Source organism: Sinocyclocheilus grahami, unplaced genomic scaffold, assembly GCF_001515645.1.
Source record: "Sinocyclocheilus grahami isolate Dianchi unplaced genomic scaffold, SAMN03320097.WGS_v1.1 scaffold33.1, whole genome shotgun sequence".
Taxonomy (NCBI): Eukaryota; Metazoa; Chordata; class Actinopteri; order Cypriniformes; family Cyprinidae; genus Sinocyclocheilus; species Sinocyclocheilus grahami.
This window is the reverse complement of record NW_015505212.1, coordinates 713,391-735,466: the sequence shown is the minus strand read 5'-3', so window position 1 is coordinate 735,466 and position 22,076 is coordinate 713,391. Positions and strand designations below refer to the sequence as shown.

General features: G+C 38.0%; 1 protein-coding gene across 4 annotated transcripts; it reads right to left on the bottom strand.

Annotated features, from left to right (window-relative positions):
* Nucleotides 1-7: 7 nt before the first annotated feature.
* Nucleotides 8-21,418, bottom strand: LOC107579412 (clathrin coat assembly protein AP180-like). 4 transcript variants are annotated; one of them, XM_016265248.1, is made up of 24 exons: nucleotides 20,304-21,418; nucleotides 17,476-17,597; nucleotides 16,817-16,837; nucleotides 16,632-16,707; nucleotides 15,901-16,003; nucleotides 15,583-15,676; nucleotides 15,249-15,360; nucleotides 15,043-15,149; nucleotides 14,916-14,957; nucleotides 13,540-13,601; nucleotides 13,299-13,304; nucleotides 13,182-13,194; nucleotides 12,986-13,101; nucleotides 12,784-12,863; nucleotides 12,121-12,135; nucleotides 11,599-11,763; nucleotides 9,960-10,058; nucleotides 6,393-6,455; nucleotides 3,238-3,357; nucleotides 2,628-2,652; nucleotides 2,449-2,515; nucleotides 1,599-1,703; nucleotides 1,395-1,494; nucleotides 8-1,069 (listed from the first exon to the last, which is right to left on the bottom strand). In XM_016265248.1, the coding sequence occupies exons 1-23, from the start codon at nucleotides 20,431-20,433 to the stop codon at nucleotides 1,408-1,410; spliced, it is 1,830 nt and encodes a 609-aa protein (XP_016120734.1). In that variant the 5' UTR covers nucleotides 20,434-21,418; the 3' UTR covers nucleotides 8-1,069; nucleotides 1,395-1,407. The 4 variants fall into 4 exon arrangements, with proteins under 4 accessions (XP_016120734.1, XP_016120748.1, XP_016120740.1 ...); XM_016265262.1 differs by having other exon boundaries at nucleotides 3,238-3,324; XM_016265254.1 differs by having other exon boundaries at nucleotides 2,479-2,515; nucleotides 20,304-21,414.
* Between the last annotated feature and the right edge of the window lie 658 nt (nucleotides 21,419-22,076).

The window sequence follows — 22,076 nt, the reverse complement described above, 5'->3', positions numbered from 1 at the left end:
TGATGTGTTTATCAGCTGTTTGGACTCTCATTCTGACGGCACCCATTCACTGCACAGGATCCATTGGTGAGACAGTGATGTGATACATTTCTGTTCTAATGAAGGAACAAAACTCAACTACATCTTGGATGGCCTGAGGGTGAGTACATTTTAAGCAAATTTTAATTTTTGGTTGAACTATTCTTTTAAGACTGATTTGATGATTAAGATGTTGGTGAACTTGCTGCTGATAGAATCTGATCTGGCTCAATGGCATCCCCTTTGCTCAACAGAGGGATTACATGCTGAGATATTATATTGTACATACTAGCAGGACTTGATCGGCTCAGTGCCTTGTGATGGACAGACATTTGTACTAATGGGATTACTAACTAGCCATGTAGTATGCAAAGTAAACTTCTGACATAACTAAAATATATTCAAACTTTTTATCTCAAAATAAAGACTAAGGATATTCAAAACAATCTGCCTTTTAAAATTCTTTAAAATGCATATGTATTTTCATAAAATAGTCACATGTTGCATGTAACTCACAATCGATAGATACGAAAAAGAATAAAATCAGGGCATTGATAAAAACAAACAGTACGTGAGACACTATCTTAACTCGTAATACGTTGATATTGTTCCCACAGAAGTTATTCCATGGTCAAAAGATGACTAATACTCCACTGATGATGACACAGACCGGCCCAGTGATATTCACCACAGCAAAAAAACATTTTCCACATAAAACGTCACACTTTTGATTTGATTTCCCACGGAAAGCGAGCCAGGAAAAATGAATGCACATCTATCCTCAAGAGACATGCAGATGCACATTCAAGAATGCATCTGTCATTCTCCTCCTGTTTAATTTTTTTTTTTTAAATATATAGATCTGAAGTAACTGAGAACATTGAAATACAAACACACACACACATGTACTTATTCACATTCACGGTTTGTGCTACAACAACAGACAGGGAAGGGAAAGAGAGAAAAGGAGGGACTGGATGCCCTCATTGTGATGAATGGAAGAAAGAATACACACGTCTGATTCATCAGGTCTGCACAATAAGTGTGACAACTGCAATAGAGAAAAAAATAAATGGGTTTCAGTATTATACACTGGAAAAAAAACTCAAACTCAGTTTTTTTTTTGCAATACAACACTTTCTAAGTCTCAAATATTGAATGACTGTACAGATATTGAATGTTGATTAAATACTGATTGGACTGTCTTCCCCTGGTGGTTACAGCCTCATGTAAATGTTTTGCTTCTAAAAGCAGGCTATTTTCAACTACGTTCTTAATATTGCATATGCATCAGATACAGAACATAATTTCAGATGTGTCTCATTGTGTGTCCTGTGGTCAAATTGCACATCTGCTCTAGCTGTAGTGAAACTTACACCAGCTGTTCGTCTACATGAAGTCTTTGATATTGAGGTCAGCGAGAGGGTCTTTAGGAGGGGGAGGCTTCCTGGGACTCTGGGCTATTCCTGGAGAGATCTGAGGAGGACACGCACACATGCAAGGAGCGATAATAAATATGTGTGTATTTACACACCAAATAACTATATCAGTAAATTCAACTGCATGCATGTCTAAAATACCGGTTGTCCAGGGGCTCCTGCTGCGGGAAACTGTGGCCTCATCATTGGTTGCTGCGTGGCCATCATTGGTGAGCCAGGCATCATGGGAGCAGCTCCTGCACCAGGCTGTGAGTTACAGAGAGACACAGTAAGAGACACATACACCTGCACACTCACACACACACACATAAACACACACTCTTACCATGCCAAACGGTGACGGGGATCCCATGACAGGACAGACCCCGATAGGGGAAGTCTAAGTGGGTGGGAGGGATGGGGGGGAAGGTTAGCACCAAACTACACAGAACAGGACAACACCTGAACAAAACGACTCTGACACACAGACACACAGAAGGGAATCTGCACACATGGGATGGTGGTTAGCAGTTTGATGTAAGTGTGAATTTGAATCATGCATGTATGTTTAGTAAGCCAAACAGGTTTGAAGCTCTAAAATCAAGACTAAACCTGAAATGCAATATTCATGTAAATTGACTTGATTTGAAGCTACTCTTTGGCTTTGTTCACATTGCACAAAAAATAACACAACATTGCAAAAAAAATTGAAAGTAAGATTAAGATTATGAATTCAAAGTTGGAAACATCCTTTTGTAAATAAGCAATTATCTAAATTCCAGGAGCACCAGTGCAATTAATAATAATAAGTTAAGAAATGTACAGTTGATTTTTCAACACTAAGTTTCAAATTTGAGAAAGCTCCTCCTCTTTAGTCCTTTTCATTCAGCTGATAGGAGCCAAGAGAGGGGCGGGGAGGAGAGGAAGCTTGTGATTGGCTCCACGCCATGCTGCTCAAAGCCATGCAACTCCACCCCCATGCTCCACATCTACAGAACAACACAACATTTACCATGGCAACGCCCCAGCTAGGGGTCGGTACCTGCGCTTGCCAGTTCGCCCCTCCAGCTGCTTCACCCCTGAGAGAAGAAAAAAAAGACAGAAATAGAGGAGGAACAAATACACAAATATTTATTTTGAGAGGACAAGAAAATATAGTGAAATATAGAGTAGGAAGTTACTGTAGCTTACGGTTTCTGGTTCCCCACTGCCAAATCTGCACAGACACGAAACATATATTTTTAGATTCTTACCATGTTAAGTTAGTCGTACACTCTTAAATATATATATATATATATATATATATATATATATATATACACACATACATAAACATTTTTTGCCATGATGCCATAGAATTAGCATTTTTGGTTCCCAAAAGAACCTTTAAGTGAACAGTTCTAAAAAGAAATATTTTTTTCCTAGTGTGAAGAACTTTAAAAAAATCTAAAGAACCTTTTCCCACTATAAAGAACCTTTTGTGGAATTAAAAGATTCCATGGATATTAAATATTCTTCATGGAACCTTAATCTTTAAAAGAACAATTTTTTGCTGTACTCTTTAAAATAAAGGTTCCAAAAGGTTTTTTTTTTCTTTTGCCATAGAAGAATTATTTAGGGTACTGCAAAGAACTTTTATTTTTCTTAGTGTGCAGAACATTTTAAATAATCTAAAGAAGCTTTTTCCACTATAAAGAACCTTCTAAAGGTTCTTCATGGAACCATAGCTGCGAATAAGGAACCTTTAATTTTAAGACTATGATTTTGGAGTACACCAAATTAAAAGTGGATGGGAACGTACTGCTGGCCATGTTGGCCATAGCTGAGTCCAGGTTTCCTCCCATGGGTTTGATCGGTGAGGTGGCCCCTGCTGCCTGCGGAGCCATAGCTGGCATGAGCACATCACCCAATCCATCGAAAGCTTTAAGGGGGAGTGAAGAGTAAGAAAAACATTGTGAGCTTGAATTTGAGTAATAGTAACAAAATGGGAGCTAAACTGAATGCTACCAACCCTTATACTGTACAGTGTACATCTCTATGGCAACCAGTACAAGAAAAATGTTTAAGATGAGTGCAAGAAGAGAGGAAGCTGAGCGCTATCATCGGCTACACTCACATGAACTCATGACACATTAAACATTCATTTCATCATAACATTTACCATCACTATCAATATTTAACAAAGCATAAGACTTGTTTCACACAGCATGCATAAGCAGAACTACCAAAGGCTTGCTTTGTGCTTTAATAATGACGCCACAAACTGCAGCTAAATACTGAAAATAACATGATTTCTGGGTTACTACATGGTATTATTACAGTTAACTATTAAAATGTTTTTGTTAACTGAAAAGTTAAGCACATTAAATGACCAAATATTACAATAAAAACTATGTAAATAAAAAAGCTAATTCAATATATTAAAGACAATATTAGTACATAAATAATAAAAAAAAAAACACTAATGCTAATTAGAATTAGTATGTCCCAAATCGTAGTATGTTGAAATGTGAGGTACCTGGATGGTTTACAATTTTCGGTGGAAATTTGAAGTGCAGATCCATGCACACTCTAACGGCAAATATTGCCCACAACCCATTGCGTGTTGGAAGAGGATTCGATTAGAACAGGGCTGTCCAAACTCGGTCCTGGAGGGCCGTTGTCCTGCAGAGTTTAGCTCCAACCCTAATTAAACACACCTGAACCAGCTAATCAAGCTCTTTACTAGGCATAGAAACTTCCAGTCAGGTGTGTTGCGGCAAGTTGGAGCTAAACTCTGCAGCCCTCCAGGACCGAGTTTGGACAGCCCTGGATTAGAACAACATACATAAATAAAAAAAAGTTTAAAAACTACAAACATGGCGGATATGTGAGACCGACGGATAGGGAGAGAAAGAGTTTTGAGTGATAAATAACCAATATCTAACCTGATGAAAAAATATTTATTTAATGTTATCCGTGTTATATTTCATCTGCAACAACATTGTGAACTTTCATAAACATTCGTTTGGTCATTAACTTTTAAAAGCATCATTATGCAAACACATGAGGAGAGTTCTCAGGATGAAAGACACACAACTAGCCGATCAATATAAATGTGAATAATGTGAATATGTGACAAGATGATTGACAGGGCAGTTTAAACTGTGACAGGATGCACGTAACTAAGCAACATATTGGTTCGTTAAAGATGTAATTATGACGAAGTGAGCTTACTATTACCTACTATTCTGCTACATACTCAAAAGTATGCACATTTTCTTCCCAAAAAGAGTACATACTTTTAGGGCAAAGTAGTAGGTGAATTGGAAAGCAGCGTAAATATTTCTTCTTCACATATGTTGTGAATCAAGCCTAAAATAGCCTACACAAGCTCTTACTGAGCACTGACTTAACAATATTCACATAATATACATTTCTACCATTACTTTCTACATGTTGTTGTACAGAATCTCACACTAGAGATCTTTGTAAAGCATTTAAACTTTCATTCATTCATTCATCCACTCATCTTCAAATCTTCCAAGCTTGGCTAGCAGTCTTTCAGTTGAATTCACTGAAGCCCTATTCTGCAATGCAGCAATGCACTGTGGGATTGCAGCTGGTGTAGGAGCATCAGAACTCACCAGTAGCACAGGAGGAAGCAAGCAATGACCCAAGAGCCAGATGAAGGGAAAGCGAGGGAAAATGAAGAAAACATGATAAAGAGAGGGAATTTAAAACATTGGAAGGAGAAATGGAAGAAGAACACAATCAGGAAGAAAAGAGAAAGAAACAGATCAGATGAGCACAAAACAGTGAGAGTGAATGAGAGAAAAGAGCAGAATTAAGCAGCAAGGCATTGGGAAGAAGACTTTCTCAGTCCGTGTAGAGCAGAGATGAATGTAACCCCATGCATGAGAGAAACGGATGGAAATAAAACCGATCTAATCTCAACACGTCAAAATCACCACAGCACAACTGAGATGTAACGTGTCTAGACTCAATATGCCACAACGGCACACGCACACATCACTAAACATCACATTAAACACGTCTCTGCTTTGTTAAAATGGCATATACCCAGAAGAAATGTTTATAAAAAATGATTCATTTGAGTTCTGTTATGTTCCATTTGAATAAATGTGAGTATCATAAATATACTGGAGACTTTAGTATCTTGGTGAATCTGAGCAGAGATTGATATCTCTTCTGAAACTCTACAAGAGAACAAAAACTGGATAAGAAGGAGATTAAGTCACAATAAAATGGAAGTAGTGACAGATCTGTTCTTCCAAAATGTGATGTACATCGTGGTGCAGTCGATTATCTGAAAAAAGTAGGGCAGGGACTTGTTTCTATTCATCGGTTGTTGATTGGATGTTAAGATGCGGGTGTAGCAAATGAATATGATCTTGCAGGGGTGGAGCTTAAGCAGACTATATGATTGGACATCACCAGAGAAAAGTTGAAAAGTCGTTTTCACTGAATGTCCAGTTAGGACATTTTGATTAAACATTACAAGTTCTAAAAATTTTTTGAACAAACTTCACAATAATATCTATAATAGAATTTCTGTTACTTGCTGACTTTAAGCACAAGTCTCCATTTGTTCTCCATCTAATCTCACAGCTTTCAAAGAGAAACTACTGAGATCTCATTTGTGATTTGTGGTTTTTTTCTAAGGGTACGCAAATGTGCTATATTTTCCATGCTATAGACTATGATGTTGTATTGTATCCATGACTGTTTTGAACACCAGACAAAAATTTGGCTGCACACTTTCAGAAAAAAAGGTTCCAAACTTTTTAAAAGGTACTAATATGTACCTTTAAGGTACCCAATTAGGGGTAAGTAAGGTACAAAGATGTACCTTAGGGTACCTAGTATCTACCCTGTGTACCTTTTGTTCTGAAAGTGCAATGAAAATGACACAAAGAAAAAGATAAGATGTCACGAGGGCTTTGGGTGACGTACCCGACATCAGATCTCCTCCTGCAGCTGCTGCGGCTGGTTTGGCCTCTCCAGCGCCCGCAGATTCTGATCCATCCACGCAGCATGAGGGTAAAAAAGGTTAGAGTGAGCCAAAGCCATTACGCTGAGAAACAACCCCAGAGCGAGAGACGGAGAGAGAATGTTATCACACATAAATAAAAGTCAGAAATAGAAACAAACTCACACAAAAGCGCACACATAAACCTCATTAAAGCCTTTTGAACTGTCAGCTCAGGAAATCTCATCAATCATCAGAACAGCTTTAACAGAATCCACAGCAACCATCTGAGCAAGACATGCAAATCAAACCCCCAGGATGCAAACTGGGTAGTTACCAACCCCCAAACAGGTCCAGATCTGCCCCGCTGTCTGGCCAGCTCATAGGGGCCGACAGAGCAGCAGCAGGAGGACAAAACACATCTAAAGCACAGGAAAGGGTTTAGTTGATACCCTAAAGTCCTGCTTGTTTAACATCCATTATTTGAAGAGTAACTTTATGCAACTATGTTAACCAGGACCCGTAATTGCATTAGTTTTAGGTCAGAACATAGATGAAGATAGGTTCATGAGATAAAGCCCAAGGGTAGAAGCGAAAATAGAAAGGTTTCTAAGTGTGGATAATGTAACTAATGGGTCTTGGGAATGTTTCAAGAGAAACATAGCTGGAGAGATTAGGAATGATTAAGAAGTGAATGAAGGCCTAAGAGACTGAGAGAAATCAGTTTGTTGGACAGACAGTTCCTTCGGCTGCCCCAGGAGAGAAGCATATTTGGCTCACCTTGAGCTGTCAAGGACAGAATACAGAAAAAACAGTATAAGCGAGGCAGGGGATGAGTTAATGGATTTACTGTAGCGTGTACCTGCTGAAAACTGGTCTAGACTGGGGTTTGGGTCTGTTTTGGGAACAGATGAATCTGGCATGGGATCAAAAAAAACTAAAAACAAGACATTTATAAACAAACATAAATAATATTAATACATAACAAAAACCAAATCAAACCACTCAAAACAAAAAAAAAACTACACCTAATTTATTTTTAAGATACAATATTGTGAAGCAGTCAGTCAAGTTTACATTATTTAATAAACTGATTTCCACTTTAATAAAAAAAGTAGCAAACACGATTAATATAATCATTTTTAAGAAACCACAGCATGTGACATGACAGGGTTGCTTAGCTCCTTTGGCCAGAGAAGTAATATAAGTATTTCTTTACCTTTTGAACACATGCTTGTTTTGAAATAAAGGAAGATGAACTTGAAAGGACTGTTGAGCCCATAATAAGTGGAAGAAGTCATGAACCCGTGGGTTTGGGGTGAAGAGCAGGTCAGAAACAACACGTGTTTACTTGGATACTCGTCAAGACAGTCATTCTGACATAATTTAGTGTGCATTTGCTCATGAAGATGCGAAAGAGAACTCAATTTGGTACTCGCATGCTGTCCGAGCTGTGGCTTTTTGCGTGCATTTGTGCACACATAAATGATCTAAAACAGCGTGCGAGTACTGCATTGAAATCTCTTTCGCGTTGTCTTGCACTTAAATGGCTTAAAACACTTTCATGTTTAAACTGATTAGATATAGCATCCTGTTAACAGCAGGTGTATTCGCAGGTGAACATGAAATATGTTACATACCACTACTGCTGAACGAGCCAATGTAATGCAAATATGTCTGAAAGGTCTGACATAACAATAAGATGCGACATGAACAATATTGTATGAAGTGTTGTTTGTTTACATCACGCTGTGCCTCGCATTATGAAAACAATGTTTGGCATACCACGATCAAAACTTAGTGATGTAGACAGTTTGATGTTATATATATTCCTCCAAATTATGGTGAAAACCAAAAACATTTGTGTGTTAAAATAACATTTGTGTGTTCAAAAAATGTAAGAAATGCTTATATTACTTTACTGGTCAAGGTAGCAAACCAACCCCGTTATGTCACACGCTGTGGTACTGCAAGATGTACCAGTACCACAAGATGTACCAGTACCTTGCTCCAAAATCTATAACAAAACATGCTTTTAGTGTAATGCAAATATGTCTGAAAGGTCTGACATAACAATAAGATGCGACATGAACAATATTGTATAAAGTGTTGTTTGTTTACATCACGCTGTGCCTCGCATTATGAAAACAATGTTTGGCATACCACGATCAAAACTTAATGATGTAGACAGTTTGATGTTATATATATTCCTCCAAATTATGGTGAAAACCAAAAACATTTGTGTGTTAAAATAACATTTGTGTGTTCAAAAAATGTAAGAAATGCTTATATTACTTTACTGGTCAAGGTAGCAAACCAACCCCGTTATGTCACACGCTGTGGTACTGCAAGATGTACCAGTACCACAAGATGTACCAGTACCTTGCTCCAAAATCTATAACAAAACATGCTTTTTTCGTTAAAATGGTTACATTAATCTTCAATTTTTTAATTGAAGTGCAAATCAGTACAATAAAAAGCTAAATTTGTATTCAAACTGTTGCCTTTAAAGGGATGGTCCACCCAAAAATGAAAACTCTGCCATCATTTACTCACCCTCATGTCGTTCCAAACCTGTATGCATTTCTGACTCCTGCAGAACACAAAAGAAGACATTTTGAAGAATGTTGGTAACCAAACCGGTTCCCATTGATTTCCATTTTTGTGCATACTATGGAATTCAGTGGGAACCAAAATTTTGGTTACCAACATCTTCATCTTCTACCAATATCTTCTTTTACATTCCATAAAAAAGAAAGTTATACATGTTTGGAACATGAGGAGGGGGTTTAAATCATGATAGGATTGTCATTTTTGGGTGGACTTTCCCTTTAAAAGCAGTCGCTGAAAAACATAATAGGAAAGGAAATCCAGATTTTAAGAAGTGGGTTTTGCTAAATCTCTGGCCTAAGGGGGTTTACCAGCAAACAGGTCTATCGTTGGGGCTGGGGAAGCAGTGGGGGCTACAGTGCTGGTGGTGGTGGAGACAGATGCCTGGACAGTAGTGGGTGCCACTGAGCTAAAGAGAGAGTTACTGTCATCTACTGGCTGCATGGAGAACAGGTCCAACCGAAGGGAGTGATCAGCTGTACCAGCCGCTGGAGTGAAGGGATCTACAGGGAGGAGAGGATGAACATTTAAAAACATCTTCCAGGCTCTGAAAGACTGAATTTATTATATAAAATCACCCTGAGGATGAAACTTCAGAGAAGGAAGAATGAGAAAGAAAGTGGAAGTTGGAGACGGTTTTGTTAGATACACGAGTGTTGCGCTCGACATCTGCTTGTGCTCCGTGGAGAACAGAACTCCAATGTTCAAAGACTATCGCCCTAGCAACATAGATAGCAATCTCCATGGCAACACCGATGCCAATACAGAAAACTCAACATTGACCAGAGGAGGCTTCATTAGGAGTGGAGTCAGCAGAAGAGACTCTGTGAGGTTCTTCAAACCGGTAAATGAAACACTCACAAGCAAACACACACTCTCTCACCCGTTATGTGCCGACATTCTCATATTCACACATATGCATGTGAACTGTTGTCACCCACCGGTTGGTGCAGTGCTGTCAGCAGCAGGGGTGGGCGTGGTTGCTGCGGCCCCACCCTCAGCAGCAGCAGCTGTTTCAGCCGCAGGGGCCGCAAACACATCTGGAGTAGCGCACACGAGGGCCAAATGGTTGACGTATAATAGCCAAAAAAAGGAGGAAGAGGAAATAGAGAGTAAATAGCAAAGAGAAGGAGAAAGAAACAACAGATTCAGTGACATGCAGAGTTCGAATTAAAGGAGGTTTTGCATTTAAAATATTTTAAACTATAGCTGCATCCCAATTCAGGGGCTGCATCCTTCAAAGGCTGCATTCCAAGACCGAACACATCATAACACTGTGACAAAGGCTGTCCCATTTTACAGTCTCCTTAAAATGCGGCCTTGAAATGCAGCCTTCCGTTTCCTGGTACATGAAGGATACAACAAATGGATCCTTCGCAGCTCAGACTATCCCAAGATTCATTGTGTGCTGGGGATGACAGGATTATTTATAGAGAACTACACTTAAGTATTGAGTTTCAACTTACTCGATTATCTAATGTCACAAATGTTAAAAACACTGGTTGAAATTTTGACCTTACTAAGCTGTGATTTTATAGGTAGTTAATACTTTTAATTATGTACGTAAATGGATCAAGGTGAACATATTTTATTGCACACTTTTAATTAATAAGTTGAGTAAATACAGCTGGATAAAACAAAAAATTGCATCCGTCTTCATTTCATGCTACAAAGCAACAAAATGTGATTTTTTTAAAGGGGGGGGGGTATTTTATATACCCACTCTATATATATACATATATGAAAATTATCCATTTTACTTTCATAATGTGACATATTTCCAGGATATTCAACCATAAGAAAGCAGAATAAGACTTGATCTTACCAGTTTAAATTTGCATTAAATAATTATTAAATTGGTAAGATTCTAGAAATCTGCATTACCCACAATAGTAGCCTAAAATATTCACAAAATATCCGTTTATTGACTTTTAACTGATAGCCCATGCTGATGGAAACCAAAAATGAGAGTCGTTTCAGAGGTGCTTTTTTCTTTTTATCTGGAACTTGCTCTAGGAAAATGTATTAGAAAATAAAATGGGTCAGTTTTGATATCAATTTTATTTTAAACCTATTTGCAGTTGCTGAATTTAAGTATAATAGATCAAGTATAATTGATTTGTATTATTCATTTTGTTTATAATTTTTTTCTTTTTCCTTTCTACTTTATATATTTTGAGTATGTATGTGTATTAAGCACTAAACTGAAACTGAACTGTAAATAAAACCTGATTAACCTTACTGTGCGTTCTGCAAATTAACACATTAGAATAATCAAATGATTATAATTAATTTATGTAATTTTAATACACAGTCATCTTGTGATGCATTGATGGCAAATGAATGTCAAAAGAAAACTGCAAAAGTGTAGCATGGAAAATATAACATTTGAAAGGAAATAAGAAGCTCTAGATTTCTACTGCGGACACAAATGGTGGAGCAAAGGTGACTACAGACTTTACGAATGAAGCACAAACTGTGATTTCTATCTAATCTTTTATTTTCTTTCTCCGTTTCAGAATGTGGCACAGCCTTTTCCCCCAGAAAACTCTTCTTGAAGGAAGAAACCTCACTACTGACCTCCGAAGAGATCCGCTGAGCCGGAGGAAGCACCGGCAGCGGAAGGAGGAGGAGCCAAAGAAACAGCTGCCTCAGCGGCTGTGGTGGTGGGCGTGGCTGAGGAGTTGGAGTCTATGGCAGGGGTTGGGTCAGGAAGGAGAGTCTCTGTAGTAAGGGAGCCTATTTCTGCATAGCCACGCCCACAACAGACCAATATAAACACAACGTAAACAGATAACCAGGAAAGGAACCAAAGAAGATGGTAAGAGCAAAAGAGAGAGAGAGAGAGAGAGAGAGAGAGAGAGAGAGAGAGAGAAAGAGAGGGAGAGATTCTACTGAGCAAAGACTGAGGGATTGACACAGAGATGTTAAGTGGGCTTTAGGAGACTAGCTTTGTTTTGTCATACTTAGGACTGTCATACTCTAATTTCTGTTTGCTAGATGAACTACAACAAATGCTTAATAAAGTGAATGAGACATTTAACACATCAAATTGCATAAAAACACTTATTTAACATAAAATCAAAGGCCAATAACGTTTACCTGAGCCCAGCAGATCTGATGTGATAGCAGCCCATGACAGCCAGACAGAAAAAGATATTTCAAATTAGGTCAAGCATTCATTAAGAGTAGGAATGTAAGGAGGAATGCAATACAGATACTTAAAGTTCCTCTACCCAGGTCAGTTTTTCACATTATTTTTGGTTTGTGGCAAGTTTGGTTTTGTAGTGAATCAATATAAAGTTAAAAGTGCACGTTGTATTGCAAATTTATCATAATTTTTAATCAAATGTCATGCAAACTCTTCTTTGTAGCTGATGTAATTGAGACTACTTTCATGATTTAATCAGTCAACTTGATGGATAAATCAAGTTTTTATTAATATTTTAAATTAATTTTTATTTTACTTTTTAATTAAAAATTTTGTGCGTTTTTGTCATTTTATTAGTGTTTGTTTGTTAAAATATTTTTAATATATTTTTATTTCAGTTTTGGTTTTATTTCATTTTAGTTTTCAGTTAGTAATTTTAATATTTCAAGGCAATATGATTAATTTCCATTCAGTTTAAGTTTTATGTTGAATATTTATATTTAATTTCTGCTTTATTTCAGTTAACAAAAATGTTTTTTTTGAATAGTTCTATCTTTAGTTAACAATAACATCACTGGTTTGAGCTGCAAAGTGTGTATGTGTGTGGATTGTACCTCCCCAAGATGTGGGAGCAGCTGATGCTCCTCCTGTAGAAGGTCCAGAGGAAGACAACGGGTCCAGATCCAGCAGAGAACTACATTGTGACAGACAAACACTTTTATAAACATATGAAAGCTGTACGGTTAGATATTATCTGTTGTTCTGATTAGCATTTTATCAGATGGGAAGTGAAGTGTGGTTACTTGGCTCACTCACTCAGTAGCAGTTTCGGCGACAGGCGCGGCCTCAGTGCGTGGGGGCTCCAAAGTGGGGACGGCAGCGGCTGATTTGGCAGGAGTAGAGGTTGGAGACACATTATTGGTAGGTGATTCCTGAAACATAACCCAGAACAACAGATTGAGCAAATGTGTGTAATATCTAAAAAAAAAAAAACTTAAATGTGCCTGCTTACCTTTGTGGGTGACCTGAAGGACACAAGCAGAGACAATGAAATAGAAGTGAACAAATGATTTTATATACAAACAATATGACTGATGAAAATGTCTGAGATTACTTAAAACATACTCACCCTTCCCTGAACAAACCATTGCAGGAGGAGGAAAAGAACATAAATTAGGATTAATATTTATAGGCTTTATGTGTCTTATTCAAAGGGATTTAAAGTATAATAACTGCAGAGACAAGCCATGGTTATTTGCCTTTCTCAGGTTTCTCTATCACATCTAGCATGCAACATTTGATTTACAAGAACAGAGGTACTTCCCCTCTGACATTTGAAGTGATTTAGATTGATTTCAGGGATCCTGTACCCTTTCTTGCCCTCTAGACTGTTCATATGTGCCTCCAGAGATTCCAGAATACTGCTGGGAGCCTGAAAACAGCAGAATAAAACACACACACATACAAATATGAGAAAAGGAAAGCGGTGTAAAGACAGTAGAAAAATCATCAGAGCATATTTAATTTCAGTATCTCCACAGCAAATTCAAACAAATAAAGACCACATCAAAACCCAGTGAAAATCTTTACCCAAAGCACTCCTCACAGCACCGCAAAATCAGCTCAAAGCACAAACTGTGGGACAGAATTGGACTTCAGTGCATTGCTTTTCTCAGTTTCTAAACAAAAAGCTAATTATGATGCAACCTATCAGTCTTAGAGAGAAATTCAAGTAAAAAAAGTCACTTGCATAGCGTCACTTTATACAATAAAGATTGTTCAAAGCACCTTCACATTATTAAACAAGAAAATAGCAGTGTTAATGTTCCAACATTCTTTGATTTCAGCTGTAAAGCAGCTCTAAAAAGACAATCGTGTCATCAATCAGCTCAATTTCGTTCAGTGTTGATTCTGTTCCGTAATAGTGTAGTAAATGTTGTAGAAGTCATGAAATAACTTCAGTTTCAGCTATAAACCCTTCAGCTCTATAGTAAACAATAATGTAATTTTTTTCAACTTAATTCTGTTCAGTGTTGATTCAATTAAGTTCAGTAACAGTGTGAATGCTGCAAAGTTCATCATTTATGAAACAACTTCAAAAGCAGCTCTACAGAAGACAATATTGTCATTATGCAGCTTAATTCGGTTAAAATTTTTGTATCCTCATCCACTAGTGTCAGTACAGTCAGATTCATAATATGTTCTGAACATTAATTGTTATTTAATGACACTTTTTAGGAAAGGAAATTAGTTCTTCTTATTGCTGTAAAACATCCAGTAACAGCATGTTAAAAACTAGTGTTTTGTGACTAGCCCAGGTAGGAAGGGCTTCTATACAAGCAGGTAAAAGCAATGCACTGAGATGCATTCTGCGTCCCGTATCAGTCGTCATGGTTACCGGCTCTTCGTTGCAGCAGTCTTTAAAGGGACAGTCTTCATTGTCTGAATCTGCCAGGTCTGCAACTACGCGGGGGTGCAAACACTGGGAATCCCCACAGGAAGTTGTTTTGATAATGACTCTCAGTTAGGATGGATGAAAAGCTTTTTGACACTCACACCAGCTTTACTTAATTATTTTAAAAGATTGGTATACTCTTCCCATGCTATAAAGTTTTAAAAGCCATTGACATCAAGAAATCAATACTTAACCTGATTCTAATATTAAATAAGAGCTAGTGACACACCAACAAATGGCACATATGAAAGGACAGATGTTTATTTTCAAGATGTGCCGTGGCTGACTTACATAGGAGATGTCGGGAATGTCATTCTTATCCACTCCTATTTGCTGCAACAGAAACACAGTAATAATGTAGTGAATTGATATTCTATCCAAATATTTGACTTGAAAAAAATTCTGCTTCTGGCCTTACCTCAGCGATTTTCATGAACTCTGCGATTTTGGTCACCCGGGTCAGAAATTTCTTATACATTTCCAGAGAATCCTTGCACTCAGACTTCTTCATTTTGAAGTATTTCTCTGTATAATTAAAAGCAGAACCATTAGTTTCAAGATAAAAGATTATTGAATGATCTAATGATGTTCAGAGATTGAGATCATAAAATTATTATCACATACCTAATAAATTGATGATGCCGTCATTGTAGGAGGCGAAGAGCTTTATCAGATCCTTAAAGAGAAGCAGGAATGCTGCATTTATGATGCTATTGTTCAAGTCTTTAGGATGAACCTGAAAAGGACAGAGAACAAGACAAAAGGGAGTATTTAAAACAGTAATGTGGATAATAAAATAGAGTTTGACCTTCTGTTCCTGGCCAAATAATAATAAAGTACATTGAAATAAATACAATCAAGTCAACAAACCGGTGAAAGAACAAAATCATCAAGCTCATTCTCAGTTAATGGGCCATTTTCACAGAAGGTTCCAGATGTTGTGGGAGATGCTACTCACATCAAACTCCAGCAGTGTGTCCACTTGAGTCTGAAGGGCAGGCATGGCCTTCAAAAGCTTGTCAGGAGCCATAGTCCTCATCACACCATCAGCTCTGAGTGCACACGCACACACACACACACACACACTATATAAGACTGAGTGCTAAAAGTTTTTGAATCCTGAGAAACCATCCTTGCATTCTCTCTAACTTAAGAGATGACGTTCTCTTTGTGTTTTGTAAGTGTAACAGCTCTGACATAATATTTAATAACTTGGAGTAACAAGTGTCTAAATGTTGCCAATGTGTCCTTCTATTCCCAGAATCCATCGACATACCCCTTCTTAACTCGAATGAAGTCGAAGGCCATCGCACGGTAAGCATATGCCTTCTCATTCAAGTACCGTGCATATCGTCTGATGAATGTAGACATGTCATAGCCTTCGAGACAGAAAAGGAAAAACAGGAATAAACATTTTTAGTTGACCTTAGTAAAACAGAGATCAAATTTAAAGCCATTTACTGTATCGACTGCTTAAAAAATATTAATTATTAAAGGAATAGTTCACCCAAAAATGTACATTTGCTTATTTTTTTTTACTCACCCTCAGGCCATCCAAGATGTTGATGAGTTTGTTTCTTCATTGTAACAGATTTGGAGAAATTTAGCAATACATCACTTGCTCATCAATGGATCGTCTGCAGTGAATGGGTGCCGTCAGAATGAGAGTCCACACCACTTTTCCCTTCACAAGATGTTAACTGATGGACTGGAGTGGTGTGGATTACTTGTGGATTATTGTAATGTTTTTATCAGCTGTTTGGACTCTCATTCTGACGGCACCCATTCACTGCAGAGGATCCATTGATGAGCAAGTGATGGAATGCTACATTTCTCCAAACCTTTTCCCACGAAGAAACAAACTCATCGACATCTTGGATGGCCTGAGGGTGACTAAATACATTTTCAGCAAATTTTCATTTTTGGGTGAACTATTTTAAATAAAATTGAATTGAAGTTTATGTGTCTTTATCCATTTAACTCACACACAGATGTACAGAATCTCACCATGGGAGCCTGTTTTGTCAATAAAGTTGCTGAGATTGAACAGGGAAGTCCTTGAGGCCAAATACTGGATGAATCTCTGCAGCGATTTAAAAACGGACACAGTATTTTAGTATTCAGTATCTGTGAGTTTTAAACTTCACAGTTTGACTAAAAGGAGAAGATTAAACAGTAATGAAGTGCCTCACCTCATTGCCGTAGATGCATATGTGGTGGGTCGTGGTCAGAGCTTTGAACACGACCACCCAGCTGGCATTAGTGGATCTTTCAAATAGTGTGTCAGCCATCTGAGGGATGTTCACGTTTGTCTCATTGGTGGTTGAGATCAGATCTGCACACAAAAAAACACACACTTACCACTACAGCGTTATGTACTACAATGTGAATGAAGATTTTCAGAGCTTTATGATTACTGAACCACCAGACAGATTCTCAAGGGGAAAATTAATATCCACAATTGCATTAAGGAAGCCAGAAACAACCCCACAGAGATAAACAACAATATGACTGTGCATTTTTCTTGCACTTTACAACATACTGCATGCAGTGGAGTGCATGAGGAAAAAAAATGACAGAAATGTTCTAGTCAGAGAGATTGAGGTCATTCAATATTTTCTTTTTGAACAAAATCAAAGGAAATCAAATGTATGTCATGAAAATCTGGTTTGCCAGATTAAGTAGAAATCTAACGTTTAGAAACATACTGTATATGGAGTGTGAAGGTAATCTAAATTAAGTCCTTTCAAATCAACTACACACAAAATAAAACTGTAAAATTAACTTCTTTCCGACACAATATCAGTTTCCGGTCAAATGGGACCAAAGTAACAGAACCGAAAATGCATATGTGGTGGGTCGTGGTCAGAGCTTTGAACACGACCACCCAGCTGGCATTAGTGGATCTTTCAAATAGTGTGTCAGCCATCTGAGGGATGTTCACGTTTGTCTCATTGGTGGTTGAGATCAGATCTGCACACAAAAAAACACACACTTACCACTACAGCGTTATGTACTACAATGTGAATGAAGATTTTCAGAGCTTTATGATTACTGAACCACCAGACAGATTCTCAAGGGGAAAATTAATATCCACAATTGCATTAAGGAAGCCAGAAACAGCCCCACAGAGATAAACAACAATATGACTGTGCATTTTTCTTGCACTTTACAACATACTGCATGCAGTGGAGTGCATGAGGAAAAAAATGACAGAAATGTTCTAGTCAGAGAGATTGAGGTCATTCAATATTTTCTTTTTGAACAAAATCAAAGGAAATCAAATGTATGTCATGAAAATCTGGTTTGCCAGATTAAGTAGAAATCTAACGTTTAGAAACATACTGTATATGGAGTGTGAAGGTAATCTAAATTAAGTCCTTTCAAATCAACTACACACAAAATAAAACTGTAAAATTAACTTCTTTCCGACACAATATCAGTTTCCGGTCAAATGGGACCAAAGTAACAGAACCGAAAAATGGGTAAACACATGAAAACATGTTCAAGCTACATTTTACTCTAAATATATATATATATATATATATATATATTTTTTTTTTTTTTTTTTTTTTTTTTGAGCATAAAGAAATTAAGCCTGTTGTTTTGACAATTGCGATTTCATTGTCCCTAAATACTCAGTACTTTATTCCCATTATTCTCAATAATGATTATCATTAGATTCTCAATAGGATTTTTTAAAACTGAAATCAGCATGAATTAAAGAAATTTCTAATTTAAATAGTACATCATTATTATTTGCATTGGGAAATTTGGTGGAAAATGTGGTCGTAAAACAGGGTTCATTTTCTGTAAGCAAAATATAAATATTTTTTCTTTGGTTTGATTTGGAGTGCAGGTTGACCCTGAAATCTTCTTGATAGGCTTCTCAACAGAGCTTGTCTTAAATAAAACATATAACATTGTGCTCAGGGTGCCAATATGTTGGTCATGGCTGCTAGAGAACACATGGCAGTGGAGTTAAGAAGCCAAGAATAGTTCAGATTAAAACACACACTGAGATACAGTGTATTAACACTAGTGCAATATGTAGCTATGTGACATCATAATATTTTGAAGTATATGCCACAGCAGTCCCTGTACATATGTAGGTTATGAATATGTGAGCAGGTGCAGCTCATTGGGATTATGGAATTGCTCAAGATGCTGTGCTTCATGTGACCGGATTACAGGCAGTGTAAATACAGACACATCGCAAACACACACACACACATGCACAGTCATCTGCTAGGCCACATTAGTGTGAGCACATGACTAAACGGCTTCTTGGGTCTCATTTCTACTGTATATGATGCAACATCATAAATATCTGTCCTGCCAAATATAATATAGAAAATGTATCTAACAAGACAGTATCCTACTCATATTTAAGTAAACTCCTATGCAGCAGCACTACAAGATTTCGATGAATTTGTTTCTTCATCTGAACAGATTCCGAAGAAAGCAATGTTATGGACAATGGACTCGTATTTTAGCCTTAATGATGGATTTATTTCTTACAAACATGCAGCTTTTCACTTCACAAGATGTTAATCGATGGACTGGAGTGGCGTGGATTTCTTGTGGATTATTGTGATGTTTTTATCAGCTGTTTGGACTCTCAAAGGATCCACTGGTGAGCAAGTGATACAATGCTAAATTTCCCCAAATCTGTTCTGATGAAGAAACAAACCCATCCATATCTTGTGTGAGTACATTTTCAGCAGATTTTCATTTTTGGGTAAACTATTCCTGTAACTTCAGTCTTTTTATTCAAAGCAAATGCAGCCTGTCTTAGAATGAAGACCCTCTTGTGCAAACTGATAGCATGTCATCATGATGTCACTCACTCCTCCCCCTTCCCCAATAATCTACTTCAGTTTCCATGACAACCTCGCCAACACCCCTCACGCCTTCCAATTCAACAGACAAATGCCTGGAGTAATAAGACAGCAACTCATCAAACACATTTCTTGTCATAAACATCTGACTCTGCTAAAGTAAAATGAGTTTCTGTGCAATGAACGCTGCACTTTTTCACAAGTGCTAAACTGTGCCAAGACAAAGCGAATCTATGGATTTCAGAAGAGCTTAAAGTGGGCTGTGATATCAGGAAACATCTTAAGCATCTATAATTCCCTGATGAATGGATTGCTGATATTCACTCACACGTGGCTTTTGATTCCTCGCCTTGCATACCAGTGTGCTCACCTTTGGCTTTGTAAATAATACATGCATGCTTTGGCTGATCGATTTATAATTCAGAAGGCCTTCTCCTGCAGGACACAGAGCTCGAGGCCGACATGAAGATGCTTTGTTGCCTTTATGTCTTGTCTAAATGCAGTCGGTTTCCTTCTGTCATCTCAGTTTGAGACAAGCCACCCACATAAAGACACTTCAGGGTTTGTTCTGTGCTGTCAGTTTGCCTTCAGTCAGCTTCACACACACTGACACACTAAGCTCCTTATATCAAATGCACCTTAAAAAGGGCAGGTTTTACATTTACAGAATTGCATCTGGTAGCAAACAACCTTACTGAGTGCAAACCATGCATAATGCAGAGGCCTGTGCAAAATGCACGGTAAACACAGCTTCATTATTGTACGCATTGGACTGTGGTGCTGAACTGGACAGCGCCAGGTCTTAGGAACGAGGGTGCGTGCAAAATGTCTCACTTACACTCCAGGTGCTTCTTCTTGGGCGCCATCACCTCGTGCGTGGTGGCTTTGCAAACGGCACGAGCCACATCGGATCCGGTGAGCTGGTACTGCGCCGCGGCGATGCGATCCGTCAGTGTCTGTCCCGACATTTTCTCCCGGTAGCGTTGACAACCACCTCGAGAATCAACTTCAGGGGGAAGGACAGCCGAAATGCATATGATATTCGCCGACAAAAAAAGAAACGGAATCCAAAGTGGCTCTCGAGAAACTGACAATGTCAATACCTCGTTTCGGTTTCCAACCAGAGCGGCTGAAATTGCGTATTTAAAAGCACACAATATATATATATACTTTCAATTGAATGCTTAAAAAAATTCCCTCGTAGGCGCCTAGCATGGGTTGGTTTCAGCACCCTGGATAATGCCTCTATTACGTAACGCCCTATGACGAGATATTTTCTGGCTCTAGTGGGAAATAAATAATCAAATTAATACGTTAAACCTTCACCTTTGATTATCATATGTATGAAAAACCCCATCTAACCGAAAAGACAGAGAGTTTTGCGTTGAATTGGTTATTTTAGTGACGAAGTTAATTAAATAAACGAATAAAAACGAGTTGCAAACGCTCGGTTGATTAACCCTTCACTATAAACCTGCTCGGGATTCCGGAGCCTCGTTAATATTCGGTCGCAGCCCGTGTGTCCTTCCCGTCCGGTCGGATGATGATGATGATGTGTCTCGTTCAAGCCTTTTCAAGGGCAGGAGTTTACTTTGAAGACAAGTATATTTTCACGTTTCACTGCTATATTGTGCAGATCCTGGATATTGTACTTGCTTATTTTTCTGGTAATGCGGGTTACGGTCCTGCCTCGTCGGTGGTCGGTAGACCTGGTCAGGTGACGCATAACTGGCTCTTAAAGGGAAGCACGCTGTCAAACGCCTTTAAGGGCCTCTCATCTCATCTGTCTGCATTCTGCTCCCCCGAGCACAGAGCTAGATTCTCTGTCACGAGCTTTCAGTGATATTGGTTGAATAGACGGCAGTTAAATGATCGTGTCATGTATAGATGTTCTTCAAGTTTGTTTGAGAATTCTGTTACATTTTTGGACTTTTAATGCTTTTTTATGTGCTCTGTGAATAGGCTTCGTATAAGCTATATTTATCTTTTCGATTGTGGATCCTGGATATGCAATAGCTGATCCTCTGCATGTAAAACTACTCTAGTCTACACCTCTAGACACTGAATATGAAAACAGCAGCTTCATCATTCGAACACTAGGTGGAGGCAATTCAGCACTATTGATATTTTTCTGCTCATAGAAGAAGTTTTTTTTTTTTTCAGCTTCTGCAAGAAACAGTTTAACCCTCATAAAGTTTATCTAGTATACCTATTTACCAGTGAGACAATGTTTGTAAATTCTACCAGTGAATGCACTAATCTTTAACTTCTTTCTGTGTCCAGATATTTTTCTTACACTGTCTTTCATGGGTCTGCATCATGTGTCAGACGGCCTAGAGGAAAGACATCATGGATTGTGGAAAAGTGGAGTGAATGCAGGTGGCAGAGATGGTCCCTGTGACTTATAAACGGAGTCTTCAGGAACAAGTGACATGTCACACATTGTCAAATGCAGAACTGTGTGACTTTAGTAATACATATTTTTGATGATGTGAAATTTTCTCAGTTAAGTAAAGCCTTACATCAAAAGCCAAATTTTACCGGTACAACACAAGTTTTACAGCATTTAATATAAATTCACATTTCACATCAAATAAAATGTTAAGGTCTT

What these genes read in the sequence shown, in the direction of transcription:
- LOC107579412 (XM_016265248.1), bottom strand. Translation starts at nt 20,433, where the DNA reads ATGTCGGGACAGACACTGACGGATCGCATCGCCGCGGCGCAGTACCAG. An exon ending in GTCGCCGAAACTGCTACTGA is followed by an intron (nt 12,864 to 12,985) that starts GTGAGTGAGCCA and finishes GTCACAATGTAG; the next exon opens with TTCTCTGCTGGATCTGGACC. An exon ending in CTAGCTGGGGCGTTGCCATG is followed by an intron (nt 1,704 to 2,448) that starts GTAAATGTTGTG and finishes TGTAACTCACAG; the next exon opens with CCTGGTGCAGGAGCTGCTCC.